The sequence below is a fragment of the Cotesia glomerata genome, linkage group LG8 (assembly GCF_020080835.1).
Source record: "Cotesia glomerata isolate CgM1 linkage group LG8, MPM_Cglom_v2.3, whole genome shotgun sequence".
In the NCBI taxonomy this organism is placed as follows: Eukaryota; Metazoa; Arthropoda; class Insecta; order Hymenoptera; family Braconidae; genus Cotesia; species Cotesia glomerata.
The window spans coordinates 18,645,042-18,662,116 of NC_058165.1; the positions used below are offsets into that span (position 1 = coordinate 18,645,042).

The 17,075-nt window shown below is 25.6% G+C and overlaps 1 protein-coding gene across 6 annotated transcripts in view; it reads right to left on the bottom strand.

Moving 5' to 3' along the window:
• LOC123270213 (POU domain, class 6, transcription factor 2) overlaps nucleotides 1-17,075 on the bottom strand; it is a 211,519-nt gene that overhangs the window by 10,448 nt on the left and 183,996 nt on the right. For 4 of the 6 annotated variants that reach the window (XM_044736166.1, XM_044736162.1, XM_044736167.1 and 1 more), the window contains exons 3-8: nucleotides 13,053-13,224; nucleotides 10,602-10,766; nucleotides 10,333-10,524; nucleotides 7,454-7,615; nucleotides 5,413-5,675; nucleotides 5,066-5,288 (exon numbers count right to left, since the gene is read on the bottom strand). In XM_044736166.1, the coding sequence (XP_044592101.1) occupies nucleotides 5,066-5,288; nucleotides 5,413-5,675; nucleotides 7,454-7,615; nucleotides 10,333-10,524; nucleotides 10,602-10,766; nucleotides 13,053-13,224 (1,177 nt within the window). The remainder of the gene's footprint in view (nucleotides 1-5,065; nucleotides 5,289-5,412; nucleotides 5,676-7,453; nucleotides 7,616-10,332; nucleotides 10,525-10,601; nucleotides 10,767-13,052; nucleotides 13,225-17,075) is intronic. The other 2 variants (XM_044736163.1, XM_044736165.1) reach the window with 1 other exon arrangement.

Below are 17,075 nucleotides of genomic sequence, written 5' to 3' on the forward strand. Positions count from 1 at the left end.
TATATACATATATATATATATATATATATATATATATATATATATATATATATATATATATATATATATTTTTTGTGCCACACGGAAAAAAGAAAAATTATATAATATAATGTAGCGTGGTAAAAACTGGAAAAATTACAGTTTCAGATTGTAATTATTACAAATTTTGTAAGAATTACATTGTTAAATGTAAATGAGTGATTCTCTGTAAAGATATTTTTGGCTGTCCCAGGCATTTTTTTATTGGAAAAATTGTTATTTTATTACTAAAATAAATTCATTACGAAAGTAAAAAAAACATTTCTATTTGGAGCATTGAAAACTAAAATGAAATAAATTTTGGTTTTTTTGGTATAAATTGGTAAACCACCGAAATAACAGTCCCCTGGGCTGTCCCATTTCCAAAATTAAAACTTTAAGATTAAATTTTAAGTTATTCGTCCATAATATATAATTTGGTCCATAATGTTTATAAACTTAATTAGTAAACTAACAATCTTCTTCAATAAAAAGTACCGAAAATTAATTTGTTTCATTGAATTCATTAAACCAAAGTTTGTCCCAGGCATTTTAAGAACAGTCCCCTGCCAGAAGTTCAAAGCCAAAAAAAAAATCCAGCGTGTTATTTTACCTTTTGTAAGGTTTATAAGGACCTAACTAGCCTTAATTTAATAACCATAGGGCTGTTAGCGCTTTATCGGGATTTTATTTAGTGTCAAAGCACAGTTTGTGCTGGAAATATGTGTCTGGGCCACTTCAAAACTCAGTCCCCTGGCAACTATTTTTATTTATAATTTATTTATAAAATTCGATCCATAAGTCTTAATATTATTCTAATTAATGTAAACATTGATTGAGAACTTGAAAAGTTGAATGCATTGAAATAGTTTGCTTGATTTTTCTCAATTTGATAAAAAAAAAACAGTCCCCTGGCAAACAGTCCCCTGTGATGTTATATAGCAAAAGACACAGAAATATCGAAAAAACAAAAATTAAATCTGTTTATTTATTATGATTAAGATAGTTTTGTAGCCCTTGTTAATTTTTTTTCTAATAAAATCAAAAATAATTTGGTCGGACAATTTTGTACAGATTTAAGACGTCCTTACAGAGAATCACTCAAATATTACGTTGAAAGTTCTGAAAATTAACATTCAAAGTTTGAATTTAAAAAAATATTATTTCGAACTGTAATTGTAACTGTTTTGTAAACAGGTTCTAAGTGAAAAAATGAAAAAAAAAAAAAAACAATTTCCTAAAACAAAAAGGGCGTATATTTTAAGATTTTTTCTGCAGATCTTTAACGTTTCGAGCGATTCTAAAAAATATAACAAAAAAAAATTTTTTCATAGGCCTTTTTGGCATGGAACCCTATCTAACTGCTATAATACGCCCTTTTGGCATTTGGCACGCGATTTCTTACGGCTAAGTTCACCCGAGTCGACAAAATGAACTTATATGAGCTTACATCAATTGTTTTAGTATAACAGTTAAGTTTATTTAAGTTAATTTTTTCAACTCGGGCAGTAGGAAAATAGAAATGTAATTTATTTTATTCTAATTCTAATACAGATTGCGATATGCGAGATTTCTGTCGTAAATCTATCAACTTTAACAGAATGAACACACCGTTTTAAATTTATATATATATATATATATATATATATATATATATATATATATATATATATATTTATAAATAACATTGAGTTTTAGTACAGATGTGACTTATTATATTGCAAATACTGTGCGTTTCTGTAGAGCTATAAACAACGCCTTGAGTTACGAGGTTTGACTTTAGAATGTTTCTAAGCCTTATTATGGTGATTCGAATTTATCAACATTGACAGGTTGTTTTTTTAATGATCATAATGATGAATTAAATATTAAGCTCCGATTTCGAAAAAAAATAATTTTTATTAAAAATTATTTTCAATAATTTTTACTAAAAATTATTTTCAATGATTTTTATTAAAAATTATTTTTAATAATTTTGATTAAAAATTATTTTCAATAATTTTTATTAAAAATTATTTTCAATAATTTTTACTAAAAATTATTTTCAATAATTTTTACTAAAAATTATTTTCAATAATTTTTACTAAAAATTATTTTCAATAATTTTTATTAAAAATTATTTTCAATAATTTTTACTAAAAATTATTTTCAATAATTTTTACTAAAAATTATTTTCAATAATTTTTATTAAAAATTATTTTCAATGATTTTTATTAAAAATTATTTTTAATAATTTTGATTAAAAATTATTTTCAATAATTTTGATTAAAAATTATTTTAAATAATTTTTATTAAAAATTATTTTAAATAATTTTTATTAAAAATTATTTTAAATAATTTTTATTAAAAATTATTTTCAATAATTTTTATTAAAAATTATTTTTAATAATTTTTATTAAAAATTATTTTCAATAATTTTTATTAAAAATTATTTTTAATAATTTTTATTAAAAATTATTTTCAATAATTTTTATTAAAAATTATTAAAAATAATTTTTACAAAAAATTATTTTCAATAATTTTTACTAAAAATTATTAAAAATAATTTTTATTAAAAATTATTTTCAATAATTTTGATTAAAAATTATTTTCAATAATTTTTATTAAAAATTATTTTCAATAATTTTTATTAAAAATTATTTTTAATAATTTTTATTAAAAATTATTTTCAATAATTTTTATCAATCTATATCATTAAAAGAATAAGTGACATTTTGTGGCCAGTATATTTATATGATAAAATGGATTTTTATGGTTAAATTTGGTATCGTTGTAAAGGTCTTAACCTGAAGTTGTCCCTTTTCAATGTTTCATTTCCTTTTCTAAAATAGTTTATTTATTATGATAAGTTTTCGAAGTAGTTATAAATAGATTAGAATTTAGCGATAAACAAAATTTGTTTATTTATTTATTTTGTTTTGTACACGTCAATGTGGTTATATGTCGAAAATAAATTAATATAATTAAGAGACTAAGAAAAATTTAGTTTTGAGTATATCTTTATCGTAAATTCGGTTTGATATTTTTTAACGATAGTTATTTGTCATTTAAATAATTGAGAGAGAAAGGAAAATTTTGTGACGAGCATATTATTATTTTTAAAGGAATTTTTATAGTTTAATTTGGTATCATCAGAAAGAAAGAGATAACAATTAGTGCCTAGGTTTTATATATTTTTCACGTCAATTTTTTATTTAAAGTTTTTCGAGGAGTTTTTAATAGTTTTTTGGTTCTATAAATTTGTTCGGTCACATTTGTCCATTAAATTATTTGTAATTGATCCTGTGATAGCACTATTATTTTTAATAGTATATTGTGTGACTAGGGATGAAACAAAACGATTTCAGACCAGTGAAGTTGCCTGCCCGAGCGAAGCGAGGGCTGGCATCACTCGGTCTGAAATTGTGTTTCATCCCGCGTCACACATTATATTTTTCATATAAGTTGCATTAAAAATGCTAGTTTCAATGTCTGGAGCCAACCAGAACTAGATAGTTTCAGACGAACAGCGAAAATACCATTTTATTATGAAAGTTATAATACAATAGAAAGTAATAGTTTATTTTTTACCAAACATTATTCGTAAATTGACAAGTTTTCTTTTATCATTCTTATTTATGCTTAATAACAGAATTATAATATGTCAGTACAGTTAACGGTTAGAATGACAATTATAAAGGCATAAAATAAACAAACAATTGATAGGATTGAAAATAAAGCTGCAACTTCACTTCGCGGACAGAAAATCGTCATTTTCTGTCCGCCGGGAAGAAATAATTGATACCTGCCCGGCACAGTCGCATTGGTCTGAAATTGTCTAGTTTCGGTTGGCTCAACAGGCATTGAAACTCACATTTTCAATGCAGGTTATATGAAAAATTTATTTAAAAATTCCCCAAACTATTATTGTGATCAATCATTAAAGTTTTCTTATTCATAATTCGTAAATCTCGGCAGTTACGTAGCGACTGCAGGTTATTTGTAATTGTCATAATAATAAAATTTTATTTTTTAGAAAATTCCCGTTCATAAAATTCCTTTTAAAATAAATACTCACACGCCTAGATTCAATTAAAAATATCAATCCGCGGAAAATTGCAAAAATTCGCGAATTAGACAAAAACCATAAAAATTAATGATTTTTTCTTAATTTTTACACTTTTTGCTGCTATTAGAATAATGAAGTCGTCATTTTACATACATTTTTATTAAAATAATAATAATAATAATAATAAAATTTTCAAAATAGATTTATTATTATTATTATTATTATCCAACCAAAATTTTAAGTTAATAATAACAATAATAATAATAATAATAATAATAATAATAATAATAATAATAATTTCACTGAAAAATTGACTTAAAATTTGATCAAAATAAATTTTCTTTATTTTAAATATTTAAAAATAATAATAATAATAATAATAATAATAATAATAAAATTTTCAAAATAGATTTATTATTATTATTATTATTATTATTATTATTATTATTATTATTATTATCAAACCAAAATTTTAAGTTAATAATAATAATAATAATAATAATAATTTCACTGAAAAATTGACTTAAAATTTGATCAAAATAAATTTTCTTTATTTTAAATATTTAATAATAATAATAATAATAATAATAATAATAATAATAATAATAATAATAATAATAATAATAATAAAATTTTAAAAATAGATTTATTATTATTATTATTATTATTATTATTATTATTATTTTCCAACCAAAATATTAAGTTAATAATAATAATAATAATAATAATAATAATAATAATAATAATAATTTTACTGAAAAATTGATTTAAAATTTGATCAAAATAAATTTTCTTTATTTTAAATATTTTAAAATAATAATAATAATAATAAAATTTTCTAAATAGATTTATTATTATTATTATTATTATTATTATCCAACCAAAATTTTATGTTAATAATAATAATAATAATAATAATAATAATACTTTTATTGAAAAATTGATTTAAAATTTGTTAAAAATATTTTTTTGTGTATTTTAAAAAATAAAAAAACTCACTTGGAGAATCACTGAGCAAATCATCATCATCTTCCTTAGGACTAAGCCTGCTTCCAGGTGATAATTTCATCCCAGGATTACCTGGCCCATGGGTGGTAGTAATAGTGATTTCCCCATTAGTAGCAGCCAGTCTATTAAGCGCGGAAGCTGCAGAAACCGCTGGATTATTCAAGGGCGACGACTGTTCCAGCCTCTCCCGATGATGTTTATCAGAGGGTTGCTGCTGAGGATATCAAAGATTCACGGTTAGCGTGACTTACTGGGTAACATGATATTCAAGAATGGAGAACGGAGAATTGTTAAGGAAATGGAGTGGGATTTAAATGGCTGTAGAATATTTGGTATACCTGGTAGTGGTTGAGGTGCGAGGTATGCCGATGGGTGTGCTGGTGTTGCGGCGACGTAGCAAGCAGAGGTTGTTGCGATGCTTGAGCAGCTTGGGCTGCCTGGGCAGCTTGAGCTTGGGCTTGAGCCGCTTGTGCTGCTTGAAGAAGCTGTTGCGGTTGCATCGCATTGAGTAACTGTTGACTTGCTGAATTATTGCCTAGCAAGTGCGGCAGTGACGCCGGATTCAGACCCAATCCCGATGCCAGGCTTTGACTCGTTGGCACTGTTTTAAATCCAGAATAACAATTGTTATTTTCTTTATTTTAATAGTAATAATCATTAGTAAAAAAATAATTATGTAACAATTTTCACATTTACAAAGAATAATTGTTTAATTTAAAAAAATAAAACTGAAAATAATAGTCAGGAAAGAAATTTATACAGTTTTATGGGATGCGTTTTTTCAATGTAAAATTTACATTTTTTCCATTTTAATTGAAAATTTTTTTTCTAAAAAATTTAACGATTCTTTCTATAAAATTTTAACATTTTTTTTTTGTAAATGTAACATTTTTTTAAATGCTTAATTTACATTTTTTCTATTCTAAATTATCAACATTTTTCATGTTAATTTACATTTTTCTGCGTAAATTTACAATTTTCCATGCTAAGTTTACATTTTGTCGGTATTAAATAAAATATTATTGTCTTGTTTTATGTAAAATTCTTACGACATGCTTAATTTATATTTTTTTATGCTAAATTTACATTTTTCATGTAAATTAAAATTTTTTTCATGTAAGTTTACATTTTTCCTTGTAAAGTAAAATTTTTTTTCCATGCTTAGTTTACATTTTTCCCATTTTAAATTTATAATTTCTTCCGTGCTAAATTTACATTTTTGATGCTAAATTTACATTTTTGAGGCTTAATTTACATTTTTCCCATGTAAATTTACATTTTTTTAATGTTAAGTTTACATTTTTCCGTACCAAAATTAAAAATCTTTTCCGCGTTCTTAATTTTAAATTTTTCCGTGCTAAATTTACATTTTCATGTAAATTTACATTTTCGACGCTTTATTGAAATTTTCCATGTAAATTTACAATTTTCCCACATGAATTTACATTTTTTCTTCTGAAGTAAAATTTTTTCCCCATGCTTAGTTTACATTTTTCCATGTTAAGTTTACATTTTTTCCGTATTAAATTTAACATTACTTTCTTTTAAATGTAAAATTTTTTCCACGTGATTAATTTACAATTTTTAACGTGCAAAATTAATATTTTTCGATGCTAAATTTACAATTTTATGAAAATTCCAATTTTTTAAAATTTAAAATTACTTTCTTTTTAATGTAAAATTTTTACCATATGCTTAATTTACATTTTTGATGCTTAATTTACAGTTTCCATGTAAATTTACATTTTTTCCATGTTAAGTTTACATTTTTCCGTATTAAATTTAACATTACTCCCTTTTAAATGTAAAATTATTTCCACATGCTTAATCGACAATTTTTCCATGCCAAATTCACATTTTCATATGAATTTACATTGTTCCCATGTAAATTTGTATTTTTTCTTGTAAATAAAAATTTTTTACTCTACCTAGTTTACATTTTTCCTACTTTAAATTTACATTTTTATTTTTTCCTAATTTTATATTTTCCCAGAACAAATTTTCCCTTTTTTTCCGTAAATTTACAATTTTCCTTGCAAAGTAAAATTTTTTTCCCCATGTAAATTTACATTTTTTCCATATTAAGTTTACATTTTCTCCGTACTAAATTTAATATTACTTCTTTTTAGATGTAAAATTTTTTCCACGTGCTAAATTTACATTTTCATATAAATTTACATTTTTTTCATGTAAATTTACATTTTTCCCATTTTAATTTACATTTTTTCCTGACCTAAATTTACATTTTTGCTATGTAAATTTACATTTTTCCCATTTTAAATTTACATTTTTTCCACGTTAAGTTTACATTTTCCAAAAAAAAAATTTTCCTTCTTTTCCGTGCAATAATTAATAAAAAAAAAAAAAAAAAAACCTTACCATTACTCGCTGGGGTGTTCATGAGGTTCTGCGGTTGGGCTATTGATTGAAGATTAGCAAGGGTAGTAGAGACAACTTGACCATTGCTGAGAGCCAAATTAACCATCTGATTATTCGTCACGTGGTTAACAGGGATGGTCAATATCGTCTGCGTGACTAGCCCTATAAAAAAAAAAAAAAAAAAAAAAATCGTTAGAAGATCCATCAACTAAAAATTGACAATCAGGGGGTGTATCGTTGACTCCTCATCCGGATCGCTCTTAGAGTTACCAAAGTCTCATAGAGGGATTATTAAGCAACCTATAGGGCAGGTTACTTGGACGGCTAGTTTATATATAGTTCCGAAACTATTATCGCCATCTTTAAAGGGTGTCTAAACCAGGGAGGAATAGTACATGCTGGTGCACTAAGTCTCACCAGCTATATTATTATATATAATATTCTCGAGATATAATAGAAACTAGTGAGAGCTACCGGACTTGAACTGCCGCTGAGAAGGACTCTGAGCTGGCTAATCATACTTAGAATAGTTTCGAGATTACCTCCCAGTCCCTAATCAGATTATCTTATACATAAGCTTAATATGATTACTGATCTTCACTGCCTATGTGGATATACTTAATAGCTTGGCTAAGCGAATCTGACAGTTTCCGAGGATATCTATCGGTTGGATTTTAGTTTTTAATTATTTATTCAAAATTTAATAATTCTTTTTCAATAATATGCTCGTAAGTGTGTCAAGAATAATTGTGGAATTTTCTAAAGAAAAATTTCTTAAAATAATTACGCAAAAATTGAAGAATTGATTGTAAAAATATAGGACGGAAAAATCCTGACATTTAATGTGTTAAAAAAATTCAGAAATTTTTAATTAACCTGCAATAACTTTGTTAATTTTGAAGGAAACTTAATGAAACTGAAGAGGGTTATTTTTGAAGCTATTCTAGGGATTAAGTTTCAATTTTAACTAAATTGATCAATAACTTTACAAATGGCGGCTATTATTCATTTTTGAATCACCAAAATTTGATAATTTCTCTCTCTTAAGAAACTAATTACTACAAAAAATGTATTTATGGTAATTTTATTTGAATTGTTCAATATTTAGAGCCTTTATTCTAGACACAAAAATTGACTATTCATTTTTTTGATAAATGTGTGATAACTTTGTTAATTTTGAAGAAAACTTAATGAAACTGAAGAGGCATATTTTTAGTACAATTTTAGTGATTAAGTTTCAATTTTAACTTAATTAATAAATAACTTTACAAATGGCGACTATCAACAATTTTTGAATCACCGAAATTCAATAATTTTTCTCTCAAGAAACTAATTAATATAAAAAATATATTTTTGTAATATAAAAAATATTATATGTAATATTTGGAGCCTTAATCTTCTATACAAAGATAAGCTATTCATTTTTTAGATAAATTTTGCTACTTAACGTGCAATAACTTCGTAAATTTTGAAGGAAACTTAATGAAACTGAAGAGGCTTATTATTAGTGCTAATTCTAGTGATTAAGTTTCAATTTCAACTAAATCGATAAATAACTTTACAAATGGTGGCTGTAAACCATTTTTGAATCATCGAAATTCGATAATTTCATCGTTTTCTCTCAAGAAACTACTATTATAAGTAATGTATTTATGCTAATTTCATCTAAATTTTTCAATATTTGGAGCCTTTATCTTTTTTCCGAAAAATAGCTATTCATTTTTTTAATTAACGTGCAATAACTTCGTTAATTTTGAAGGAAACAATGAAACTGAAGAGGCTTATTTTCAATGCTATCCTAGTGATTAAGTTTCAATTTCAACTAAATCGATAAATAACTTTACAAATGGCGGCTATTAACCACTTTTGAACCATAAAAATTCAAAAATTTCTCTCTCTTAAAAAACTAATTACTACAAAAAATGTATTTATGGGTTCATTTTATCTAAACTCTTCAATATTTAGAGCTTTTACCCTTCGCACAAAAATCAGCTATTCACTTTTTATAAATATTCTTCTAATTAATGTGCAATAACTTCGTTAATTTTGAAGGAAACTTAACGAAACTGAAGACTCTTATTTTTAGAGCTATTCTCGTGATAAAGTTTCAATTTTAACTGAATTGCTAAATTACTTTACAAATGGCGGCTATTAACCATTTTTGAATCACCAAAATTCGATAATTTCTCTCTTTCAAGAAACAAATTACTACAAAAAATGTATTTATGTTAATTTTATCTAAATTGTTTAATATTAGAGTCTTTATCTTACATACAATAATTGGCTGTTGATTTTTTAGATATTTTTTTAAATTAATTAGCTATAACTTCGTTAATTTTGAAGGAAACTCAACGAAACTGAAGACACTTATTTCCAGGACTATTTTAAAGATTAGATTACAATTTGAACTGAATCGGTAAATAATTTTACAAATGGCGGCTATCAATCATTTTTAAATCTCCAAAGTTTCTTAAAAATACTTAAAAAATAAAATTTTTTTTTTGGTATGACTTTATGATTCTTCATCCGCGTTAAAACAATCTTATTAAAAACAATTCAAATAATATCTCTCCATCAATCTAAGGTCTAACTAACTCGATCTAAAATCTTAGAAAAACTTTCTTTCAAATAGCGGCATAGAACTTGGTTATCCAATTAAGATTGGACAGTTCGCCGTCGCGTCCCGTTATTTCTCATAACGCTCGATTCAATTGTCTTGTAAACAAGTTTCGTAAGCTAATGGACAAATGGACCCGGTAACTTTGAGGAAGAATCGAGTTATGCCTCGATTAGAGGAGTCCAAATTGATGCGATACAATGTAACATAATTATTTGGGTTAAGGCGATCTGAAAATAAGGATAAAGGATGTCGTGCTTGCCTTGGGAGGTCGGAATGAATAGCTGAGCGCCCTGGATCCCCTGGACCAGTTGACCTGAGGTTAAAATAAATTGAGGCATTGACACTGGCTGATGCTGCGACAGTAATTGGGGTAGTGTGGCCATCGGGGCTGAGCTTGAGGGTAAGAGGTGGGGCGATGACGTCGTGCTTGATGGAGTGGGTGCTGTTCCTCCTTTAACAATTTACAATAAATATTATTTTTATTAAATATCCATCAAATATTATTTGTAATTTTTTTAGGTTACTTACCCGATGCGCTGACTGTTAAATTCAGCGGCGTGTTGATCATTTGATTGTTTGATAGTCCGCTGGACATTCCAGCTTGGAGTCCTGCTGCTAAAGATGTCACTTGAGGGAGGTTTTGCTGCAAGTTTGCTAGGTTTTGCAAGTTTTGGAGCGTCACCATACCTGCCACTATTTAAAAAATTCAAGGTATTAGTTTGAATTCTAATTCCGGCTAAATGATATAGTTTCTAACAGTACAGCGGACATCGTGGTGGCACAAATCTAAATATTACAAAACTTAATGTACAAAGTGTAAAAGCCACTATTTATAATTTTATATCCATAATGTGATTAGTAGCTGTCACTATAGTGAATAACCACTCTCTTATCTTAAAAAATTACAGTTTCAAACAGTAAAAATTGCCGATTTAATATATAGTCTATACTATGAGGAGAAGGGGAAGCCCAGTCAGCATCCAAGTCAGAAAGATTTCAGTATGAAGTCTTTTAAAAAACTTCTTATAGAAGTCCTAATGTGACGTCTTAAGGAGCTCTTTTTTACGAGGTCAGAACTAAGAGCTCTTAATGAACTCATAAGTTTGGAGTCAATTTTCTGACATCTAACTGAGTCCCTTTTTTGGACTTCTTTTTGAGTTGCGTATAATGAGCTTATAGACATTATAAACAAAAACACAAATTTCTTTTTAATATAAAGCTGTCAAAATCTTATTCATTTTTCATTTATTACTTTCCTGATTGAGAAATTAAATTGAAAATGATTAAAAATAATTCGAATTGAATGATTTAAAACAATTTGAATAGATTAATACACTTCTCACAAAAATTAAGGGAGCAGAAAAAAAATCTAAATTTTTGGGGGATTTTCAACAGGCTGTAACTTATACAAAAATGGTCGTACAGAAAAAAAAAAAAAAAGCAAATTGTAGCTCTAAGTGTTTAGTTTTCGGATCTGAGTTTGAAAATTTTAGATTTTTTTTCTGCTCCCTTAATTTTTGTGAGAAGTGTATATAGAGTAATATATAGAGTAATATATAAGTAATAGGCAATAATGTTAAAATCTGGTTCGTAATCAAACTAATTTAGATAAAATAATAAAATTGGATTCTAATCTGAAAAAATTATGTGAACTTTTTACATTTAAGGAGTACTTTGCATGTATCAATTTTAAACATTTTATTCGAATTTAACGATATCTTATAACTATATACTTATTAATTATTGTTGAATTTTTAATATTCATTAATTTATCTATTAGATTTTATATTGTGAAAAGTAAACAAAATTTATATAGACTATTTAAAAAAATATTACAGGTAGACTTTTGAATATTTTTTAGTATATAAATATTCGTAAAAGTTACTTTTTCTCTATCGATACACAGTATCAAATAGAATAAATAATATAGACAATGATCGCAACATTTCATCACTATATAAACTTAGCTTATAAGAATAATGAGATGTAAAACGACATATCGTTTGAACAGCGTAGGGGGTTAGGTATCGATCTAGCACGCGCGCGACTCGGGTTCGAATCTTAGTTACGGCAATTGCGACTTTCACTTTCTCTTTTTAAACCGACAATATTAGGTCTAACTAAAATAATAAACATTCGAAATCAGCATCGGTGCTTCATGAAACTCTGAATTATTTTTCATAATTTACTTTTATTATTATTATTATTATTAATATTATTTTTGTTGTGTTCTTATTATTGTTATCATTATAATAGAGTATAGAGATAAAAAATCATTCATTTGTGCGAGTTCAGAAAAAAGAGCTCTTTAAGAGCTCGTTTTGATGAGTTCTTAGTCTACAATAAGCGGCGCATTCGATCTCTTCAGAAGGTCTTAAAGACGTCTTTTAGACGTAGACTCTGACGTCAAAATCAGAAATCTGAGCTCATTCGGAATAACTTAATACGTCATTTTGCTATCTGGGAGGTCTCATACTCGGAGAATTTAACATTTGAAACAGTAAAAATTCTACTCTTAAAATATATATTTTACCAGTCCAGCAAATCAATAATTATAGATTGATTTTTAGCGTTGCGTTTAAAATTTACCATTTTACTTTGTAAATATTGACGTTGCTTGTATAGAAATTTAGTAACTGTAGTTTATATTTTTGACGTATCATAAGATTATTTTTTAGGTACGAAATGATAAATATCAAAGTCAAAATGCTTAATTATTATACTTAAACGTTTAGGACTTTTTTAAAGCAAATATTACTGTTTGAAATAGTATTTTTTTCCATGTAAATAATAAATTGTAGCATTTAAATGATAAATATTATAAAGCGATTGTTAAAATCACGATTTTACTGTTTGAAACGGTAATTTTTTCCAGTTGCTCATTACTTATTATAAATCGACTATTATTTATTACAGTATACTTTTTTCCGTGTGAGAAATAAGAAGAAATTGATTGGCTAAAAAAATTATAAAACTTACTAGTTCCATTTAAATGCGAGTCCGATCTCGGAAACTTGGAATGGGTCATATTCTCGGGGGAGGTGCTACGTCGCCTCTTCCGAGAGTTTTTGAGCCCCTCCATGAGCATGTGGTGCTCATGAAGGACTCCGGATGCTGGTTCAGGACTTCCAGTGCTGCTGCGGTCGCTTTCCTGGAACAAATAATTAATAAAAAATAAATAATTAATTGATTACTAGAAACAGATATCAGGTTAATCTTGTTATCCTATTAATAATAATTGATAAGAACAAAGAATTTGATCGGGTGGGGAGCGGATGATCCTAATTAGGACAAATCGATCGAGGAAATTGGGGTTAGCTCCAAGAGCTTTGCGAGTGACCTACTTTCTGCGATTAATTTTATACATTTCTCAATATTACTATAAGTATTATAAACTAGCAACCTTGCAGTCACTATGCGATTTTGATTTATTAAATAATGACTTTTGTTAAATTGCAGTGTACTTTCTTAAATATTGACGTTTTTGAAGATATGAGCTCATCTCGAAATTATACTCATCAAGAGCTTTCATTTGAGTACCCACATGTATTTTTGATATATTTTTCATACATACATATATATAATATATAAAATATATGAAAAATTGATGTGGGTGCTCAAATTAAAGGTCTCGATGAGTATAATGTCAGGGTGAGCTTATATCTTTAAAAATGTCAAATGATATCTTTAAAAATATTAAAATTCTATATTTTGATATATTTTTCATACATATACATTTATATAATATATATATTTTGAAGATATAAGTTTATTTCGATGTTACACTCATCAAGAGCTTTCATTTGAGTATCTACATGCATTTTTGATATATTTTTCATATTTACATATATATAATATATATAAATATATGAAAAATTGATGTGGGTACTCAAATTAAAGGTCTCGATGAGTTTAATGTCAGAGTGAGCTTACATCTTTAAAAATGTCAAATGATATCTTTAAAAATATTAAAATTCTATATTTTGATATATTTTTCATACATATACATTTATATAATATATATATATATTTTGAAGATATAAGTTTATTTCGATGTTACACTCATCAAGAGCTTTCATTTGAGTATCTACATGCATTTTTGATATATTTTTCATACTTACATATATATAATATATATAAATATATGAAATATATGAAAAATTGATGTGGGTACTCAAACTAAAGGTCTCGATGAGTATAATGTCAGAGTGAGCTTACATCTTTAAAAATGTCAAATGATATCTTTAAAAATATTAAAATTCTATATTTTTCATATATATACATTTATATAATATATATATTTTGAAGATATAAGTTCATCCCGATGTTACATTCATCAACAGCTTTCATTTGAGTATCCACATGCATTTTTGATATATTTTTCATATTTACATATATATAATACATATAAATATATGAAATATATGAAAAATTGATGTGGGTACTCAAATTAAAGGTCTCAATGAGTATAATGTAAGGGTGGGCTTACATCTTTAAAAATGTCAAATGATATCTTTAAAAATGTTAAAATTCTATATTTTTTATATATATACATTTATATAATATATATATTTTGAAGATATAAGCTTATCTTCATGTTACACTCATCAAGAGCTTTTATTTGAGTACCGACATGCATTTTTGATATATTTTTCATATATAATATATATAAATATATAAAATATATAAAAAATTGATGTGGGTACTCAAATTAAAGGTCTCGATGAGTGTAATGTCAAGATGAGCTTATATCTTTAAAAATGTCAATAGTTCACGAAATACAAGGTCATTTCTTAATTATGTATCTAGAGATAAACGTCAAAATTTTTATAGATAAAATTAATATAGATTAACGATTTATCTTCACGTGGATTAGATTATTTTTTATTTTTTAACAAATAAATCAATCTGTGATAGACGTGTGACGTTAAACTGAATTATGAGTCGGGTAAAAAAAGGGATTTTCTTGTTTTTGTAAATATTTTCGTTTTAATCATTTAGATAGCGTGGAACTGCCTATGCACGGGAGGATGCGTTCTTATCGAGGTTCGCGAGCCGTCCGGGCTTTGTCCGATGTGATGCTCGATCGGATGAAACAAAAACTTGTGAAAAATAAATGATAATAATAATAGCCGCGATAGTAATAATAAAAAAACGATAAAGCCCGGTCAATAGCTAACGAACGAAAATCGGCTATAGAACTAAACGGACAACAGAAAAGAGGAGCAGTTGAATTTTTTCCGCGTAAATTCGTAAACGATGTCCGACGATATGGGTATAGTGTGCACTGTGTGTATACTGCATATTAAATGGCCGGGCAAAGGGGGATTAGCTCAAACGTACCAGCTATTTTTTTTTCTTTTTTTAAACTGTTTTATTATTATCCATATTAAAATAATGTGTTAGTGTATAAATGAGCAAATAAAATAATTATCTGATCGGATGAAATAAATTTTACGATTCGCTGGAATTCATCAGCATTGCTTTGGTCTGTGAATGCCTTTTTTTCGATATTTATTCGTGAAAAAATAATTTATTAAATGGTAATTTATTTGCTAGGATAAATCCTGGGAATATTATCAAAATTATATGCTTGATTTTTAAAATAATTATTTTAAATTTTGACATTTCTGTAGGAATAAAAATTTTATTTAACATAAAAATATTAAATTAATCAACAATATAATTGTCTATATTTTTAAGAGAATTAGCAAAATTTTGCAACCAGTAGATACATAATTAAGAAATGACCTTTTGTCTTGGGAAATATTGACATTTTTAAAGATATAAGCTCATCTTGTGATTACACTCTTCAAGACCTTTCATTTGAGTACCCACATCAATTTTTCATATATTTATATATTTATATATATTATATATATGTATATATGAAAAATATATGAAAATTTCATGTGGGTACTCAAATGAAAGCTCTTGATGAGTCTAACATCAAGATGAGCTTATATCTTGAAAATATATATTATATATATGTATATATGAAAAATATATCAAAAATGCATGTGGGTACTTAAATGAAAGCTCTTGATGAGTGTAACTTTGGAATGAGCTTATATCTTTAAAAACGTCAATTATTAAGAAAGTACAGTGTAATTTATCAAAAGTCATTCAAAAAATTTTATTAAATCATTTTTTTCAAAATTTATTATCAAAAAAATTTTATTAATGATTTTTATCAAAAATTTATGATTCAAAATATTAATTTAATGATTTTTTTAGTTAAATTTTCATCGATATTCATTTTTTAGGCTGTATTAAAATGCCTTATCGCTAAATACATAATTAAGAAATGACCTCGTATCTTGTGAACTATTAACATTTTTAAAGATATAACCTCATCTTGACATTATACTCATCGAGACCTTTCATTTGAATACCCACATCAATTTTTCATATATTTCATATATTTATATATATTATATATATGTATATATGAAAAATATATCAAAAATGCATGTGGGTACTCAAATGAAAGCTCTTGATGAATGTAAGATCGAAATGAGCTTGTATTTTGAAAATATATATTATATATATGTATATATGAAAAATATATCGAATTTTAGTATGTCATTAAATTAGAAAAAAAAATTAATTTAAAAAAATTGCATTTAAATTTTTTTTTGTCATTATTTATTTGTTACAAATTTTTTAAAACTTTTAAATATATACTAAATTAATTCTTATTAATTAAGAAATGACCTTGTATCTCGTGAACTATTGACATTTTTAAAGTTATAAGCTCACCCCAACATTACACTCATCAAGACCTTTCATTTGAGTACCCACATCAATTTTTCATATATTTCATATATTTCATATATTTATATATATTATATATATGTATATATGAAAAATATATCAAAAATGCATGTGGGTACTCAAATGAAAGCTCATGATGAATGTAAGATCGAAATGAGCTTGTATTTTGAAAATATATATTATATATATGTATATATGAAAAATATATCGAATTTTAGTATGTCA